This window comes from Patiria miniata, unplaced genomic scaffold (genome assembly GCF_015706575.1).
Source record: "Patiria miniata isolate m_02_andy unplaced genomic scaffold, ASM1570657v1 HiC_scaffold_5, whole genome shotgun sequence".
In the NCBI taxonomy this organism is placed as follows: domain Eukaryota; kingdom Metazoa; phylum Echinodermata; class Asteroidea; order Valvatida; family Asterinidae; genus Patiria; species Patiria miniata.
Genome location: NW_024037072.1, coordinates 11,598,400 through 11,616,847, shown reverse-complemented (window position 1 = coordinate 11,616,847; position 18,448 = coordinate 11,598,400). Strand labels below are relative to the sequence as shown.

Genomic DNA, 18,448 nt, shown 5'->3' with positions numbered 1-18,448 from the left:
TGTTTCTTGGGGTGAGTACGGTTAGCATTCACTTTGTCAAAATTGTAGCAAGAAAAAGAGGTAACCCACTGTGAAATGCCCATTATGCGGGCCGCGCGAGGGGTCTGGAAGCTCGCCGAGTGACCTTATACTTTCAGGCATTACTGGCCTTGGTTGAACTCGCGCGTGATATTGCTTCAATTGCCCTGGCTCTCTGAACGTCCCAAAGAAAGAAATATTGACCTGCGGCGTGGCCGAAACGGCTTCCACAGCTACGATTGCGACTGTTGTCAGTGTGTTCCCAGATAACTGTAATGGGTGAAGAACTCGACAATAGCTCTATATACAAAAAAATCGTATGCGGCCCAAGGCTGATAGATATGATTGGCGTTCCATATATAGATTGAAGGCCGATTTTGAATGACAGATTAAGTCCTCGCGCACATCTCAGTCTTGCGTTTGCAGGTGACATTGTTCACGAAGACTGCACACACATAGTGCAGTAGCTGAGGTCGTGGCAACTTTGGTTGCGTCCAAGTTCTGCGATTTGGTCTTTGCCTATAACAAGGGAGGACGATTTGGTCTTTGCCTATAACAAGGGAGGTCGAATCAACTACCAGACCATGGGACTATTATCGGTGAGAGTATATCTAAATTCGTCACCGTTTTCACGAACAGCCACATACTATATATATTATGTTGATTTTGAAGTAAAGTGTTTTCGAGATAATCACAAAAGAAGTTTCTCATATTTTAAAACTGCAAGAAATACTACTTTGCAACAACTTTGTGCAGCAAGAAAACCATCACACGATTCTACGTGAGCTGAAGTTTTACATAAACCCGGTAATAAGACTTAATAAAGCAGTTAATTAGTGGAAATTAATTAGTAAAGATATGTGGCTCTTTGTAAAAACGCAAATTCACGTTTCCGACATATTGGCCCTTTCTGTTCAACGTGTATTTCCATAGGCGCGCGTGAGTACGCGCGCACGCCTGAAAATGTAACAAAGATATGTGGCTCTTCGTGAAAACGCAAATCTCATTTGACCTACTTTTACGTATTTCCGTGCAATGGGTTTTGTACGCGTTCAAAGGGCCAAAATGTATGTGGCTCTTCGTGAAAACGCAAAATGCAGTTATCGAGATTTCTGCCCCTTGCAACATTAATGTAACTTAGAAATTAATGATGTTTTGCTTACAGAAACATGTCAAAATGGTTAAGTACATTGTTTTAATGCGAAATATCGAAAAAAATCAAAATCGAAAAAAATTGTAATTTTGGAGATATGTGGCTCTTCGTGAAAACGGTGACGAATTGAAACCATTACAACCATTCTTTGTATATTTTTGTATTGCCATGCGATGAAAGTAAAGTAAGTAAGTCAACGAGCAGACAAACCATCTTCAGTGAACAGATCAACTATCTCAGTGACTAACGCATCAACCTAAGTCAACAGTCCAGCTAGATTTAGAAACTGCCCTTCGGTGCATAGGCCTACCCAGTTGGGACCAGTTGTTAAACCTCTATGCGATTCTATGGTTGGAAAATTAGGAATCCAATTGTATACCTTCAAAATGTGTGTGTATGTCACTGTGCAGCTGCTTTTCTACCTGCACGTTTTTGTTGGTTATCACTTGCGTATTTTAGACCCGTAGGCTTAACGCAATGCACCCAAACCATTGAAACAGATAAGGAGAGGCGGCTCAGAATAGCACAGCTGTTATGTGCCTTTCACGCCAGACTAGCGTACGTGCTAGTCTCTGGCGGATTTAAAGAAGATGGTCGATGACCGTCTGTTGCACACAATGGCCAATGACCTTCCAGTGATTGTCCTAACAACGTGGGACTATAATGGTTATGTAATCAAAGGTCATTTCGTCGATCGAACTGGGGAGGGGGGGGGGGGTATTAGGACTGTCTGGGCTTGCTGAATGCACCCCTCCCTCCAATTTTGTGTTGAAATTTGTAGTTCCAAAAATGGAAATATTGTGAAGCCTAAATTTAGTTGTCCATGGCCATCGTTTTGTTACGCAGAATAAAGTTAAAGTATCTTTTTCGTATGGTTGGTGTACTACTGCAGGTCCTATACAGTGCAGTTTCTTTGAATGAACTCTAGAGCTGAAAGAATGCAACTGCGTTTTTCATTACCTGGATGTTCATGTCTGTTCTCACACATGGGCGTTGCGGGGGGGGGCAAGGGGGCGCTTGCCCCCCCCTCCCCCGGAAAAGCAAAAAAAAAAGAAAAAAAGGAAGAAAAAAAAAAAAAAAAGGGGGGAAAAAAAAGAGAAAAAAAAGAAAAGAAAAAGAGGTGCGAAGTCATAGTGGTGTAAATTTAATGAGTTGGGGGGGGGGGGGCAATATGGCCCTGCCCCCCCCCTAAAACTGATAAATCGAGAGAAATACAAGAATTTTTTGGGAAAAATATGTTTTGCCCCCCTCTAGAAAAAATCCTGGCGACGCCCATGTTCTCACAGTATTAAACCATTCTGATTACGATGGTTATATTTCCCCGAAATGAGTTCGTTGAATGGATTTTTTGAAGTACACATAATTACATAATACATTTACTACTTTTAATGAGGTAAAATCAATATTGCAAATGACCGTCTCTAACGTGGGACAGTTTGAGTTTGTGTAGCGGAATCCGGACGCGTGATCACTGTAGTACACTCAATAGAGAAACCAAAGCAAGTGCCCCGTGTCGGGTTATCTGAATTGTTAGCGCATGGTTTCGCCAATCATTCGTCTACCTTTCCTGTTAGCGTGCTCGGATTTGATTGTCTTGTGCACCGCCATTGCACAACTAAATTAAGGTTTACCGTGGCTTTTTTTTTGGTGGGGGCTCTCAAGACGGTAATCATAATTGTTTGTAATTCTAAAGCATTTCATAATCCATCTCGGTACCTTTTATCTCCTTGCGATTTAAGTTTTTGACGTGGCCAATTCGGCTTGTCTTGCACTCCCGGCCCGGACAACTGGCTGTGTTTTTGCTGGAGAAGACGGCGCAGGTTGCCGCCGATGGAATCGAAGCCGTGGTGGGCCGGGGGACTGTAGGAACGTCACTGGTCGACCCGGCCAAGAGCGGTACAAAGGAGGGCCAGGGAAAGTTGGCGGTGAAATCAGATAAGGTAAATGAAATCACATAGATGTATCACATTGATGGTAACAACGTTGGAATGGACACAGAGTGCATGAACACTTCCGCTAATGACCTCAACATTGTTTGACCTTTAATTAAAACAGCATTATTTTATATTACATAAAGTAAAATCAAATTTTAACAAATACTTCTAGCATTCACAAGTGTTTTTATCCGTTTTCGGATCGTATTGAAGAACTTGTAGTCCTAAATTTTGTTTGAATGATCTGTAATTATTCTTTTTCAACATTTCTATGGGGCAAATATTCTTAATTACTTTTCAGTTGATCCACTAATTTCTTATTTCTCAGTTCAATATATCTACTCGGTACACAGTAGACGGGCACCAAACGTAAAAGTTGAAAGTTGTAACACACTTTTGGAGAGTTTAAAGGTGAATGAAATGAATTTTAAAATGTTTGCAAAGTGCACTTTTTCAAATGTTTAAAATGTTTCGTGTTTTTCCTGACAAATGAGGGCGCTGTTCCTGTGATGTCACTCATAATTGAAACACAGATTAGGGTTTTTCTCTTCAAATCGTAGACCCCAAATGCTGCTGATTGTCTTAATACTGAAACAACAATGAACAACTGAAAGCACGGAAAATAAACATTTTGTCCCACAAAAGATCTGAGTCAAATCGGGATGTTTTCGGAAAGGTGGGGGTAGTATTCAAAATGGTGTCTGATGTATTGCTGAGTAGAATAAATGGTCTTCCAAATGCTTTTAGTTGGTTTCATTATTACGTTTTGATCAGCAGATATGCGGTAATCACAATATGGGAATTGAAAAACCACTTCGGCCACTTTTTTATTTATTTATTTATTATCAAGTTTACATATCGAAGCGGGTAGAATAACTCACACGTTACTCTTGAACAAAGGAAAAAATCCTTTGTGTGTTTCTCTAACTGCGCTTTCTCACTTTCAAGGAAAGTGGCCCAAGACGTTTTTCAGCTCTTTGAGTTCGATGTAGCATAGCGTTTGTTCCAATGCATCGATTTAAATGAAATAAAGTTTATAAAGTAGATTGGTTATCTGACTTTAAGATCAAGAGGTATTTAAAAAAAAAAGATATTCTAAGACTTACATGCAATATACCTTTATTAATTGGTTTTCGACTGTTAGGATTTTTTTTGTGTGACAACCCGTATCGGGGTCTACCCGATGTTCCCCAATACCGATGTTCCCCGAGATCCTTATGATTGAGGTTAGGATAAGGGTTAGAGTTAGGGTTGGGGGACATCGGTATTAGGGAACATAGATAAATGCACCAACCTGTATCACAGCAAATCCCTAAAATTCTGGTGACTTTTTTATACTGAAGCAGCTGTGAAACTGATGTTTCTGCCTCGATTGACATCACAATTCTACTCATGAATTTGGAGATTTGCACTAGCATAAATACCAAAAAGGCACCAAAACGTCCGGAAAATGGCAATAAATAGATAAAAAAAAGTTAAATGGAACACAAATGTACAACGAAAGGATTGCATTTTTAAATTCCCATGACATGGGCCCTTGATATACAGCGTGTGAAACTTGTCTATCCGGCTGAATCCCAGTTCCCCCAGCTAAGCAATTCGCGTGATTTATTAAAACCTAAATGGGTAACGAGTCTAAGTAATATTCTGAAGGGAATACGACATGTTCCTGTGTTAAGCCCCACTTTCGTGGTGACTGCGTAGTTCCAATGAATCTAAATATCATTAAGACGTTAAATGAAAAACAAACCCACTGTATTCTAGGAAAGCTGACGATATTCGTCTTTTTTTCCCAACAGTCAGAAAAGACGACTATTAAGATCGCTGCACCAAGAAATGAAGGATATCTGATTAGAGCAGCTCAAATATCTGTAAGTATCGAATTTTCTTTTTAACGTCTTGTTAAAATTGAATGGCACTGATTTTTTGTTACAAACTTTCCGATGATGAGCGCGCTTTAAAAGTATTAATATGCCGCCGCACGGGTGATGACCCCCCCCCCGCCAAAAAAAAAAACCCGAATCGTGTCAATAAACATTTATTAGGGTTAGAAAATCCAATTTATTATAGAATTTCATTTTTTTTCTTAAAAATCTTTGTCCTGTGAGTAACGCGAACCGGTCACGTGAAAATGATTGAACAATAACAAAGATATTAAAAAAAATGGTATGAAAACCATTAAAACCAAATTGAAAAAGTAATTGTGACGGCCGGAAGCTCTGCATCATTTTCTGTCTTTTTCTTTTTTTTACAGGTTTCCCGGGCTATTTTAAAACGTTTATCCTTCGAATTCACCGTTTCTTACATTCAAATTCGTCCGTCAACATCGATTTCGTGCTTTTCCAATGTTTAATTTCATCTTTTGTCAGACAATTTCAAATTCAGTTTATGCATATTCAAACAATGAGCACACGTTTTCGCTCAGGAATATTCGATTTCGTCTCATTTATGCCAAACTCTGTTATTCAGAAATCAAATTCGTCTAATTGATTTATATAAGACGAATTTGATCTCTGAATGAGGCCATTGAGCAACAGCTTAGACGAATTCGATCTGTAATGACGAATATTCTCGACCCGGTGACTAAAGAGGATGACCTAACTTTGAATTTGAATGGTAAATGACTAAATTGGTTTTGTTAAAAGCATGTGAAATTTTTCTCAGACGAAACTAAATATTGGAGTTGATGAATTTGAAAGAATTTTTTTTAAAAAATAGCCGGGAAAACCTATAGTATAATTCAATACACTTTCCGGTCCGATGATTTCAGATAATTTTACAACGTGGATTAGAGCAAAGTGGATGTCTTGGTTACATTTAAATTTATAATCCTATATTTTTTTATACGAAAGGCAACAATTCTCCGCTGGCTTCAAAACTGGCTGCGTTCCTTGCAGGGCAAGGCGCCCACTACCGGCACAATCGAACCTCTCGAGATGGTTGACGGAGGGGGCGTGGTTGCTACGAAACGGTCCGATAAAGTGGGCCTGGTGACCTGCGCCCTCTATGTTCTGAATCCCCTGAATGACATAGTGCTTGCGGTGAGGCTGCTGGAGTATACCAGGGGGATAATATTCGTCTCTCGAAACAGTAAGTTCTCGCCGATAGAAATGGACCCATTTAACGAACAATCAGAGCCAGGTACACTTCGATAATGGTATGTTTATGAGTGCACACCTGTTGACAATTAATTCAACTATATTCTTCTATATTTTTTTTCGACAATCTTGACTGCCCCGCAAAGGGACACATTTTTAGAAAGAGGTGAGTGAGGATGTTATGACTACCCCTCCCCAAAAAAGAAAAGAAATAAAGGGTAACTTCTCTATTCACACATCTTAATATGAATGATTTACAGAACAGTCATATACATGTAGAGTTACGGAGTTATTGTTTTTAGCTGTTCCCAATTTCAATTGGGAACAGCTCTTGTTTTCGTTAAAGTTTTTTTAGCTGTTCCCAATTTCAATTGGGAACAGCTCTTGTTTTCGTTAAAGTTTTTTTTTTTCCTTTTTTTTTTTTTTTTTTAGCTGTTTCGGTGTACACACCGAAACAGCTCTTGTTTCTGTTATTTTTTTTTTCTCTTTTATTTTTCAGACTTTTTTCTCATAGGATAACACGTGTTTTCGTTCTACAAGTCACTTTTGGCTTTTTTTCAAATCCGATCGACTTCAAACCTGGCACACACTTAGACCACCATCTGAAGATGTGTGCCGAAACTTTTCGTCATGCTGACGTCATCATGTGATTTATTATGGAATTTTGAATATTTAATTTTTCCCATAGACTTTGTACACAGAATTTTTTTTTAAATGTCAATTTTCAAAGGGCATTTTCGACACTTTGCCAGTAATTCATTTACACCAATCTTTGTCCAAGCAATGACCCTAATTCAAACAACATTGTGTAATGATGACGTCATGATGACGTCATCTGGTGTTTATTTATAGGCAATTAAATTGTGACACTTTTAATATTTAAAAATGCATAAGAAATCAACCGTACGCGTCCGCAGCATTCTGTTGCCTGCAAGTGGTAGAGTAGGTTGAGGCCTTTATTTCATTCAGTGTGCGTAAAATCACGTGACCCTTGCTTCCGGTCGAAAAAGGCCCAAACCGGAAGTGGCTTATTATTTAAAAGTGGTAATAGATATGAACTTGCTTTTAACGGTGTTAGTCTCTTGGCTGATAGTTTTCTTCAAATCTTCTACCGATGACGTCATACAATCTTCGAGCGCCCTCTAGCGACAGGTTGAAAATTTTCAAAAATGTATTTTGAATAGATGTCTGTGGCGAAGTTTGTCGGAATCGCCTAAATATTGGTGTATATGATGACCTTGACCCACTTAAGACGTGTGCGAAGTTTAAGGTGTATGACGTCATCAGACCGGAAGTTATAATAAAAAGACCCTTTTTCCTTAGAAAATTCCTGAAAAATCAACCATGGCAGTTTTTATATTAGTTCTTACTTTAATTGTCTATTTAAGGGTAGGTCTAAAATATTTCAAAGCTTCGAGGCAATAAGCAAACTTGGACATGCCCTGCGCACGCTTAAAACTTCAGGTTGACAATAACTCTGCTTTAAAACATGCACAGTCCGCAATGTACATGTACAAGCACGTACGTTGTACATATCGTATGTCAGTCAGCCCGAGCGCAGCGCACGTGTTGCTGAGGTCAAATCCTGTCCACAGTGACCGTTTTAGCCGATTTCCGGCTGACTTTGACAGATTTCATGTTCATGCTTAGTCAGGGACGTAGCATAGACACTATTTGTATAGAATACGCATGTACATGTTCATTCGACCTGGATGAAACTCCTTTACTGCCGTCATTAATAAAACGGTCGAAACAGCTCAGTGTTTGTCCACAAACACATTTCTAGTTTTCTTTTTTTTTCTTTTTCCACTTTTCCCATAGGTTTTGTACACGTTTTTATTCTACAAGGCACTTTGGCAATTATTTTAAATCCGATCAACTTTAAACTCAGCATAGTTATTAAGCATCATCTGAGGATGTATGCCGAAACTTTTCGTCATGCTGACGTCATCACGTGATTTATTATATAATTTTGAATATTTAATTTTTCCCATAGACTTTGTACACAGAAATTTAAAAAAAAGAAGTCGATTTTCAGAGGGCATTTTCGACTCTTTGCCAGTAATTCATTTACACCACTCTTTGTCCAAGCAAAGACCCTGATTCAAACAACTTTGTGTAATGATGACGTCATGATGACGTCATCCGGTGTTTATTTATAGGCAATTGAATAGTGACACTTTTAATATTTAAAAATGCATAAGAAATCAACCGTACGCGTCCGAAGCATTCTGTTGCCGGAAAGTGGTGGAGTAGGTTGAGATCTTTATTTTATTCAGTGTGCGTGCAATCACGTGACCCTTGCTTCCGGTCGAAAAAGGCCAAAACCGGAAGTAGCTTATTATTTGAAAGTGGTAATAAATATGAACTTGCTTTCAACGGTGTCAGTCTCTTGGCTGATAGTATTCTTTAAATCATCTACCGATGACGTCATGCAATCTTCGAGCGCCCTCTAGCGACAGGTTGAAAATTAGCAAAAATTTATTTTGAATAGATGTCTGTGGCGAAGGTTGTCGGAATCGCCTAAATATTGGTGTATATGATGACCTTGACCCACTTAAGACGTGTGCAAAGTTTTAGGCGTATGACGTCATCAGACCGGAAGTTATAATGAAAATGCCCTTTTTCCTTAGAAAATTCCTGAAAAATCAATCCGTACAGATATAATCTTGAATCGCCCATTAAATGATAGCATAAACATTTGCCTCAACAGTGCCAAGTTCCCAGCTTGTCAAATTGTTCACACAGTTGACGCGACGTCGGCAAAAAATTCCCTTGCCCAAGTTGCGGTAGAGAGCTTTAAAACGTGCACAGGACTTCCACAATGTGTATAGCACGTACACGTGGCTTTGAAACGTCGTTCAATGTACATTACGTCCCTTCATTCTCGCCAAAAGAGGGCAGTACATAACTTTAATAGTTGTACTTAAGGCACAGAGCCTTAAGTTTTATGGGATCAAAATAAGGACAGCTGCGCGTCACCAAAAAAATATAACGGCACACCGTAAAAAGTGAATGGCGCCCCCATTCGCCTATAAGTAGACTTGTCTCAGTCATTTTTGATCTGCTTTAGGGGAAGTTGGACACATGCATTTTCAAATATATATCACACGTTTTTATTCTACAAGCCACTTTGGGAACTATTTTAAAGATGTATGCCGAAACTTTTCGTCATCGTGACGTCATCAGGGGTCACGTGACATCTATTTATAGATTCAATTTTTACAGCCTTATAACTATAGAACTATTTGACCAATTGATCTCAAATTTGGTAGGTATACAGACAGGGAAGTGTTATAAATGAAAATTGATAAGTCAAGGTCACATGACCTTCACTTCCGGTTTTACCGGAAGTGGTTATTTTAGACCCCTATATCATATCTCATGAATTATTAATCTGATTGGGTTGAAACTTCACATTGATACGAAGCTATATTGACAAATAATTATATTGCATTATTTTTTATACTGTGCACTTAATTATTGTTATGTTATGATGTCATGAATATTTAATGAGGCAATCTTTACAGTCCTATAACTATACAACCATTTGACCGATTGATCTCAAACCTGGCAGGTATACAGACTGGGAAGTGTTACACATGAATATTGGTATATCCGGGTCATGTGACCTCTACTTCCGGTGTTACCGGAAGTGTTAATTTAAGACCCTAATTATCATATCTAATGAATTAGAAATTTAATTGGGTTGACACCTTATATTAGTATTAAGCAACATCAAAAGATAAATATGTAGCATTATTATTAATGGGCAGTTTAATGTTTTTATGTTATGACGTCATGAATATTTAATGAGGCAATCTTTATAGTCCTTTAACTATAAAACTATTTGACCGATTGATCTGAAACTTGGTAAATATATAGACCGGGAAGGGTTATAAATGAAAATGTATATGTCAAGGTCTCGTGACCTTTACTTCCGGTTTTTACCGGAAGTGCAATTATGTAAGATAATAATTTCAATTTTACAAGTTAGAGATTTTTGCAAAAATCATTACATTATTTTCTACTATCCAATAGACAATCAAAAACAAGTTGGGAACAGCTCTGTGGTTGTTCAGTTACAACCACATCTAGTTAGCTGTTCCCAATTTCAATTGGGAACAGCTATTGTTTTCGTTAAAGTTTTTTTTTTTCCTTTTTTTTTTTTTTTTTTTTTTTTTTTTTTTTTTCTTTTTCCACTTTTCCCATAGGTTTTGTACACGTTTTTATTCTACAAGCCACTTCGGCAATTATTTTAAATCCGATCAACTTAAAACTCAGCATAGTTATTAAGCATCATCTGAGGATGCATGCCGAAACTTTTTGTCATGCTGACGTCATCACGTGATTTATTATAGAATTTTGAATATTTAATTTTTCCCATAGACTTTGTACACAATTTTTTTTTTTTTAAATGCCGATTTTCAGAGGGCATTTTCAACTCTTTGCAAGTAATTCATTTACACTAATCTTTGTCCAAGCAAAGACCCTCATTCAAACAACATTGTGTAATGATGACGTCATGATGACGTCATCCGGTGTTTATTTATAAGCAATTTAATAGTGACACTTTTAATTTTTAAAAATGCATAAGAAATCAACCGTACGCGTCCGCAGCATTCTGTTGCCGGCAAGAGGTAGAGCAGGTTAAGGTCTTTATTTCATTCAGTGTGCGTGAAATCAAGTGACCCTTGCTTCCGGTCGAAAAAGGCCAAAACCGGAAGTGGCTTATTATTTGAAAGTGGTAATAGATATGAACTTGCTTTTAACGGTGTTAGTCTCTTTGCTGATAGTATTCTTCAAACCATCTACCGATGACGTCATGCAATCTTCGAGCGCCCTCTAGCGACAGGTTGAAAATTGTCAAAAATGTATTTTGAATAGATGTCTGTGGCGAAGTTTGTCGGAATCGCCTAAATATTGGTGTATATGATGACCCTGACCCACTTAAGACGTGTGCGAAGTTTAAGGTGAATGACGTCATCAGACCGGAAGTTATAAGGAAAAGACTCTTTTTCCTTAGAAAATTCCTGAAAAATCAACCATGGCAGTTTTTATATTAGTTTTTACTTTAATTGTCTATTTAAGGGTAGGTCTAAAACATATCAAAGCTTTGAAGCAATAAGCAAACTCGGACATGCCCTGCGCACGCTTAAAACTTCAGGTTGACACTACCTCTGCTTTAAAACATGCACAGTCCACAATGTACATGTACATGCACGTACGTTGTACATATCGTAGTCAGTGAGCCCGCGCGCAGCGCACGTGTTGCTGAGGTCAAATCCTGTCCACAGTGACCGTTTTAGCCGATTTCCGGCTAACTTTGACAGATTTTATGTTCATGCATACTCGGGGACGTATTATTGATAAAAACAAATCATCATGCGGAAAAGCCCTATCTTCTGTTGCAAACAGACATAGATCTCAACTTATATGTCTATGGGTCCAACAGATAATCAATATTGGGAACAGCTCTGTGGTTGTTCACAACCACAATTTCTAGTTTTTCTTTTTTTTTCTTTTTCCACTTTTCCCATAGGTTTTGTACACGTTTTTATTCTACAAGCCACTTTGGCAATTATTTCAAATCCGATCAACTTTAAACTCAGCATAGTTATTAACCATCATCTGAGGATGTATGCCGAAACTTTTCGTCATGCTGACGTCATCACGTGATTTATTATAGAATTTTGAATATTTAATTTTTCCCATAGACTTTGTACACAGAAATTAAAAAAAAAATGTCAATTTTCAGAGGGCATTTTCGACTCTTTGCCAGTTATTCATTTACACCAATCTTTGTCCAAGCAAAGACCCTAATTCAAACAACATTGTGTAATGATGACGTCATGATGACGTCATCCGTTGTTTATTTATAGGCAATTAAATTGTGACAATTTTAATATTTAAAAATGCATAAGAAATCAACCGTACGCGTCCGCAGCATTCTGTTGCCGGCAAGTGGTATAATAGGTTAAGGTCTTTATTTTATTCAGTGTGCGTGAAATCACGTGACCTTTGCTTCCGGTCGAAAAAGGCCAAAACCGGAAGTGGCTTATTATTTAAAAGTGGTAATAGATATGAACTTGCTTTCAACGGTGTTAGTCTCTTGACTGATAGTATTCTTCAAATCATCTACCGATGACGTCATGCAATCTTCGAGCGCCCTCCAGCGACAGGTTGAAAATTTTCAAAAATGTATTTTGAATAGATGTCTGTGGCGAAGTTTGTCGGAATCCCCTTAATATTGGTGTATATGATGACCTTGACCCACTTAAGACGTGTGCAAAGTTTTAGGCGTATGACGTCATCAGACCGGAAGTTATAATGAAAAGACCTTTTTTCCTTAGAAAATTCCTGAAAAATCAATCCGTACAGATATAATCTTGAATCGCCCATTAAATGATAGCATAAACATTTGCCTCAACAGTGCCAAGTTCCCAGCTTGTCAAATTGTTCACACAGTTGACGCGACGTCGGCAAAAAATACCCTTGCCCAAGTTGCGGTAGAGAGCTTTAAAACATGCGCAGGACTTCCACAATGTGTATAGCACGTACACGTGGCTTTGAAACGTCGTTCAATGTACATTACGTCCCTTCATTCTCGCCAAAAGAGGGCAGTACATAACTTTAACGGTTGTACTTAAGGCACAGAGCCTTAAGTTTTATGGGATCAAAATAAGGACAGCTGCGCGTCACCAAAAAAATATAACGGCACACCGTATAAAGTGAATGGCGCCCCCATTCGCCTATCAGTAGACTTGTCTCAGTGATTTTTGTTCTGCTTTAGGGGAAGTTGGACACATGCATTTTCAAATATATATCACACGTTTTTATTCTACAAGCCACTTTGGGAACTATTTTAAATCTGATCAACTTTAAACTCAGCATAGTCATTAACCATCATCTGAAGATGTATGCCGAAACATTTCGTCATGGTGACGTCATCAGGGGTCACGTGACATCTATTTATAGATTCAATTTTTACAGCCTTATAACTATAGAACTATTTGACCAATTGATCTCAAATTTGGTAGTTATACAGACAGGGAAGTGTTATAAATGAAAATTGATATGTCAAGGTCACGTGACCTTCACTTCCGGTTTTACCGGAAGTGGTTATTTTAGACCCTTATATCATATCTCATGAATTATTAATCTGATTGGGTTGAAACTTCACATTGATACAAAGCTATATTGACAGATAATTATATTGCATTATTATTTATACTCTGCACTTAATTATTGTCATGTTATGACGTCATGAATATTTAATGAGGCAATCTTTACAGTCCTATAACTATAGAACCATTTGACCGATTGATCTCAAACCTGGCAGGTATACAGACTGGGAAGTGTTACAGATAAATATTGGTATATCCGGGTCATGTGACCTCTACTTCCGGTGTTACCGGAAGTGTTAAATTAAGACCCTAATTATCATATCTAATGAATTAGAAATTTAATTGGGTTGACACCTTATATTAGTATTAAGCAACATTAAAGGATAAATATGTAGCATTATTATTAATGGGCAGTTTAATGTTTTCATGTTATGACGTCATGAATATTTAATGAGGCAATCTTTATAGTCCTTTAACTATAAAACTATTCGACCGATTGATCTCAAACTTGGTAAATATATAGACAGGGAAGGGTTATAAATGAAAATGTATATGTCAAGGTCTCGTGACCTTTACTTCCGGTTTTTACCGGAAGTGCAATTATGTAAGATAATAATTTCAATTTTAAAAGTTAGATATTTTTGCAAAAATCATTTCATTATTTTCTATTATCCAATAGACAATCAAAAACAAGTTGGGAACAGCTCTGTGGTTGTTCAGTTACAACCACATCTAGTTATATTTTGTACTTCTATTTTCTTTGGTAGAATCCAGTGACTGCAGCCCGGTCGCAGAGAGGTCACCTCTCTCGCCAAGCAAGAACACTGAGTTTGAGGCCAAGGATGCTGACAGCACCATCAAGCCCCCTACCCGTACTCAGGCCATCACGAAGCCTGATGCGCCCCAGCGGGCCAGCCCCAAGTCCCCTGTTAAAACCACCAAAGTCACCCCTGCCGGAGTCCCCAGGAAGATCCCTGCCGCGGTTCCCAGGACGACCCCTGCTACAAGTACCACCGTGCGTTCGCCAACGACCCCTGCTTTTTCCCCAGTCAAGATTGCCCCGTACCGCACCAGCGTGTCGATGAGACAACCTCCGTCGAAGGCTGCTGCGGGGCCCGCTGCTCAGAGCACCGCGTCGACCGCTCCTCGGGAGGCCTCAACCAAAATCTCTGAACACACCGACGATTCTTACAAATTGGAAACCAAGACAAAAGTAAGTGGCTTGAAACTGTAGTGAAGACAACAAACTCCCTGAAAAGATTCCCGACAAAATTGAAATTATCCGCGTTAATACCAGATCCTTTGAAGGGATGCAGGCTATTGAGAAGTCTGCATGGGCCTTAACTGGGCGCTTTATCGTATTTTGCTCTGACGTTTTTAGTATGTCATTTTTCTTTAACAAAAATGGTAATCTCACAGCCAGGGGCCCTTCTGATTTCAAAAATACAATGGCCGATCGTTAGTTCAGTATACCATTTGAAATAACCAGAGGTTTAGTTCAATTAGACTATATAGACGTAAACTAATAGTTTTCAGACATTCACAAAAAAATCAGTCTATAAACTAATAAAGGCTCGGCCCGAAAAAGAAATTCGCGTGGCGATCATTCAGGGAAAATAATGAACAGAAGTGGAAATTCCAGGCCGGCTATTTTAGGGTTAATTGGTGAGATGTTTCATTTTGTAAATATTATAGACATCGAGTAAGGAGAGGATCAGCAAGACCAAGCAGGAAGAACGGTCGAAGGACGCGGTCCCTGCTCACCGCACCATCAAGTCTCCTGGTGGACCTCCACCGGTCAGCACCGCCAAGCCCTCTGCCCTGATCACCCAGATACCTCCCGACCAGGATGTCTCAAAGCCCTCTGCTGAAAAGTCGAGTACTGTCGTGCTTTCAGCCACCGTCTCTGCAAGTCCTAAAGCAAACACACGTGTAGTTTCAGTTCAAAGTGTTTCTAAGCCTTTATCTGAGGCGGCGGCGGCTGATGACAATACCAATGACGTCCAGGTCCCTGCCAAGATCTCAGCCGACGAACCAGACAAAGTGGACATCAAAACTAAAGTGAGGCTTTTGACAAGTAACGGTTTGACAAGGGCAAAAAAGAAAAGAAAAAAAGAAATGCGATTCTCCCATAATGGTGGTCAAACCCGTAACGTGAAGAAATTATGCATGTAATGTTTAAAAGATGCTTTGTTGTGATTCAGCTGGGGTTTTTTTAGGGGATGGAGTAGGGGATCCCTCTTGGAGAGAAAGGGGTACATTTTCATTTGCTAGACATGATAAGTCAGTACGTCCACTGTCCATAGTAAATGATCTTACTGTCGAGCCTGCTTTCATAATTGAGAAGGCTATACTGAGGTTGCGATTTGGAACTTTTGTGTAAAACGAAATGAGAATGTCTCAGGTTGATAATTCCAACTGTTTACAATAATTAGTCTCAATCTCATAATAAATTTCCAGTTAGACCGAACCATCCGGTGCAGGAGAGAAAAAAATCGACAATATTTGAAGTTTTTCAACAACTTCATTAGGCCTATTGAGATTTTTGTTTTACAATTTTTCAGCCACAAAGTAACGAGGGGATCATCATCGACTCAGAGTGCAGAAAGGGACAAACAAAGAGCAAGAAATTGGGGCAGAGTGGGGAAGAAGAATCGGCCAAGGAAGCGTTCATTTCTCGCCGTACCATCCAGCCACCACCCAGCGGAACCGTTGTGAAGCCTCCCATACGCAGTACCGACGGTGCTGGTTCTGGTCCTGTCGCAGACAGCACTGCCGATCCTCCTGCTCAGACGTCCCGAATGGCCCACTCCTATTCGCTCGTCTACAAGACCACAGGTCTCCCTTCTAAGATCCACTTAGACCAGAGCACCAGCAAGCCTGAAGCTGAGACTGCGAGACCCGGAACTAGTACCAACAAGTCGCCTCCCTGGGCAACCGGGAAGCCTCAGGGTGGCCCAGGCCTGCTCGCAAACATGCTCTCCCGGCAAGCTCGCGATCTGGGAAGTGCTGAATATCCGCTGGATAGCACTATCCAGTCCACTGCTGGGAAGGCCGGACTGTCATTCGACCAAGGCAGCTCCGCCGTGCCTAAGACGAAGATCACCGCCAACACGAAGTCAGAGACCGCCTCGGTTAAGAGCACTACTGGGTCCGTATCTGAAAGCACCGCGGGTATCTCTTCAGACGGCGATGCCAAGGTCCAGGCTGGGACCACGGATGACCCTGGAAAAAGTGGAAAACAAAGTAAGCTGAAACCCTGGAAAAAATGGAAACCTTCCAAAAAATAAAATGGAGGGAACACAAATCGGTCCACGTACGCGCGTCAGTGATAACCGTTCCCTCTCTTTCTAGTTTTAGATAATGCAGGGCAAGTCAAAAAAGCGGAACCCAAACCCCCAAAATTATAGTTCATATTTAAAAAAAATACGTAGCACCAAAAATAATAAATGACTGGAAAGCCCATTTCATAAGGTACTTTTAGATGAAAAAATGACTGAAATTGGTCAATCCGTTCTGAAAATATCCCCATTTAAACACAATAACCCGAAAACCTGTCTCGTCAAAAAAATGCGATTTCAAGAATCGTCGCAATTGTCTTCAAACATCACCAGCGATACAATCTCGGTTTAAAAATATTCAACAGAATCCCTTTGAAGTCCCGTCCTTTAAAAAATTTAAGTAGATTTTATTAATCATATTGTTTGCCTAACCAGGGTTGTTAATAAAGATATTGTGTACTACAGTTGGTGACAGTTGTTGAAACAAGTATTCTGCGTCATTTTCTTTGTTGTTCCAGTCAAAACTCCCAATGAATTGCTTTTTGGACGAGACAGGTTTTAAGGTCATTGTGTTTAAATGGTGATGTTCTTTGAACGAATTGAGCAATTTGCTTTCTAGTCATTATTATTTTTGGTGCAACATATTTTTTTAAATATGAAATATATTTTATTGGGTTTGGGTTCTGCTTTTTTTTTTTACTCACCCAGTAGAAACAGATGCATTGAACGATTGTCGGTAATAAAATAATATTCAATAATTACGAAATTTATTGAAGAAAAAAAAATGGAAGTAATGGCAGCATACGAGATGGATGTGAAACTGCCTTGCACTTCTGTGGGCTCACTATCTTGACTGTACAAATGCAGTATAAATGCAATGTTTTTCCCCACTTTTTGGAGGTTAAATTCCACTCCTCAGAGACGTAGATTGGTACGTGTTTTGTATCTACCAGTCTCCTGACGATGACTAGAGCAGGCTTGTCGAAACGTTGAGACCAAAGACAAGTTCTTTTAGAACTTAAAGCAGGACTGTTTTTATCTGAACTAAAATTACTTAGCGAAAGTTGATAAAAGCAGGACAAGTTTTTCTCAGAACTAAATATCTAGAGAGCAGTAGTTATTACCACATGTTATTACCGCAAACCAAAACGATATTTTGACGGTATTTGCAACGGTGAATTTTGTTTCTATTTTCATATTATCATGTAAAATCTAGCAGTATAAATGCAATTTTTCATTTTTTGGGGGGTTACATTCCACTCCTCAAAGACGTAGATTGTCACGTGTTTTGTATATTAAAGTGCACATTTGTATATTTCACACATATAACGTGTTTTAAGCAGTCTTACAGAGTAAGAAAGAACAAAATGTAACTTACCATACGTAATTTTGGAATCTTTGACCAATATTCGAATTGTCTTGAAAACATAGTGATGTATACATATATAGGACTTAATTTTGGTATTTTTTATTCTTGTATTTTATTTAATATAAAATGTAGAAAGCTTTAAAATGTCCTTTAGACATTGTATATAAATTTCTTTCAATTTAGCGGGAGGGTTGTATTGATATTTTGACAAAAATAGTTTTGGTTCTATAGTCTGAGCATTGGGATCTTTCTGATTAGGCCTATGTATTAAATAGTGAATAGTCCTCCGTGTATCGGACTGGTAGAAACTTTTTTTGTAAATATTTTGCCATGAACTAAAATTTGTTGTCACCATATGTGAAATAGACAGCACTGAAATAGAATATAATATTTACATGGCTAGTTGCGTTAAAAAAAAAAAAACCCTGAAGTTTAAATCAATTGTGTGTATATTCGGGCAGTCTTCAA

General features: G+C 38.8%; 1 protein-coding gene across 2 annotated transcripts; it reads left to right on the top strand.

Moving 5' to 3' along the window:
- Positions 1-212: 212 nt before the first annotated feature.
- Positions 213-16,782, top strand: LOC119741826 (mucin-5AC-like). 2 transcript variants are annotated; one of them, XM_038217731.1, is made up of 7 exons: positions 215-617; positions 2,911-3,111; positions 4,905-4,976; positions 5,958-6,195; positions 14,098-14,543; positions 15,026-15,391; positions 15,895-16,779. In XM_038217731.1, exons 1-7 carry the CDS (start codon positions 603-605, stop codon positions 16,618-16,620), a joined length of 2,064 nt encoding a protein of 687 aa, XP_038073659.1. In that variant the 5' UTR covers positions 215-602; the 3' UTR covers positions 16,621-16,779. The 2 variants fall into 2 exon arrangements, with proteins under 2 accessions (XP_038073662.1, XP_038073659.1); XM_038217734.1 differs by lacking the exon at positions 4,905-4,976 and having other exon boundaries at positions 213-617; positions 15,895-16,782.
- The last annotated feature ends 1,666 nt before the right edge of the window (positions 16,783-18,448 follow it).

What these genes read in the sequence shown, in the direction of transcription:
- LOC119741826 (XM_038217731.1), top strand. An exon ending in AATTGGAAACCAAGACAAAA is followed by an intron (nt 14,544 to 15,025) that starts GTAAGTGGCTTG and finishes TAAATATTATAG; the next exon opens with ACATCGAGTAAGGAGAGGAT. An exon ending in AAGTGGACATCAAAACTAAA is followed by an intron (nt 15,392 to 15,894) that starts GTGAGGCTTTTG and finishes ACAATTTTTCAG; the next exon opens with CCACAAAGTAACGAGGGGAT.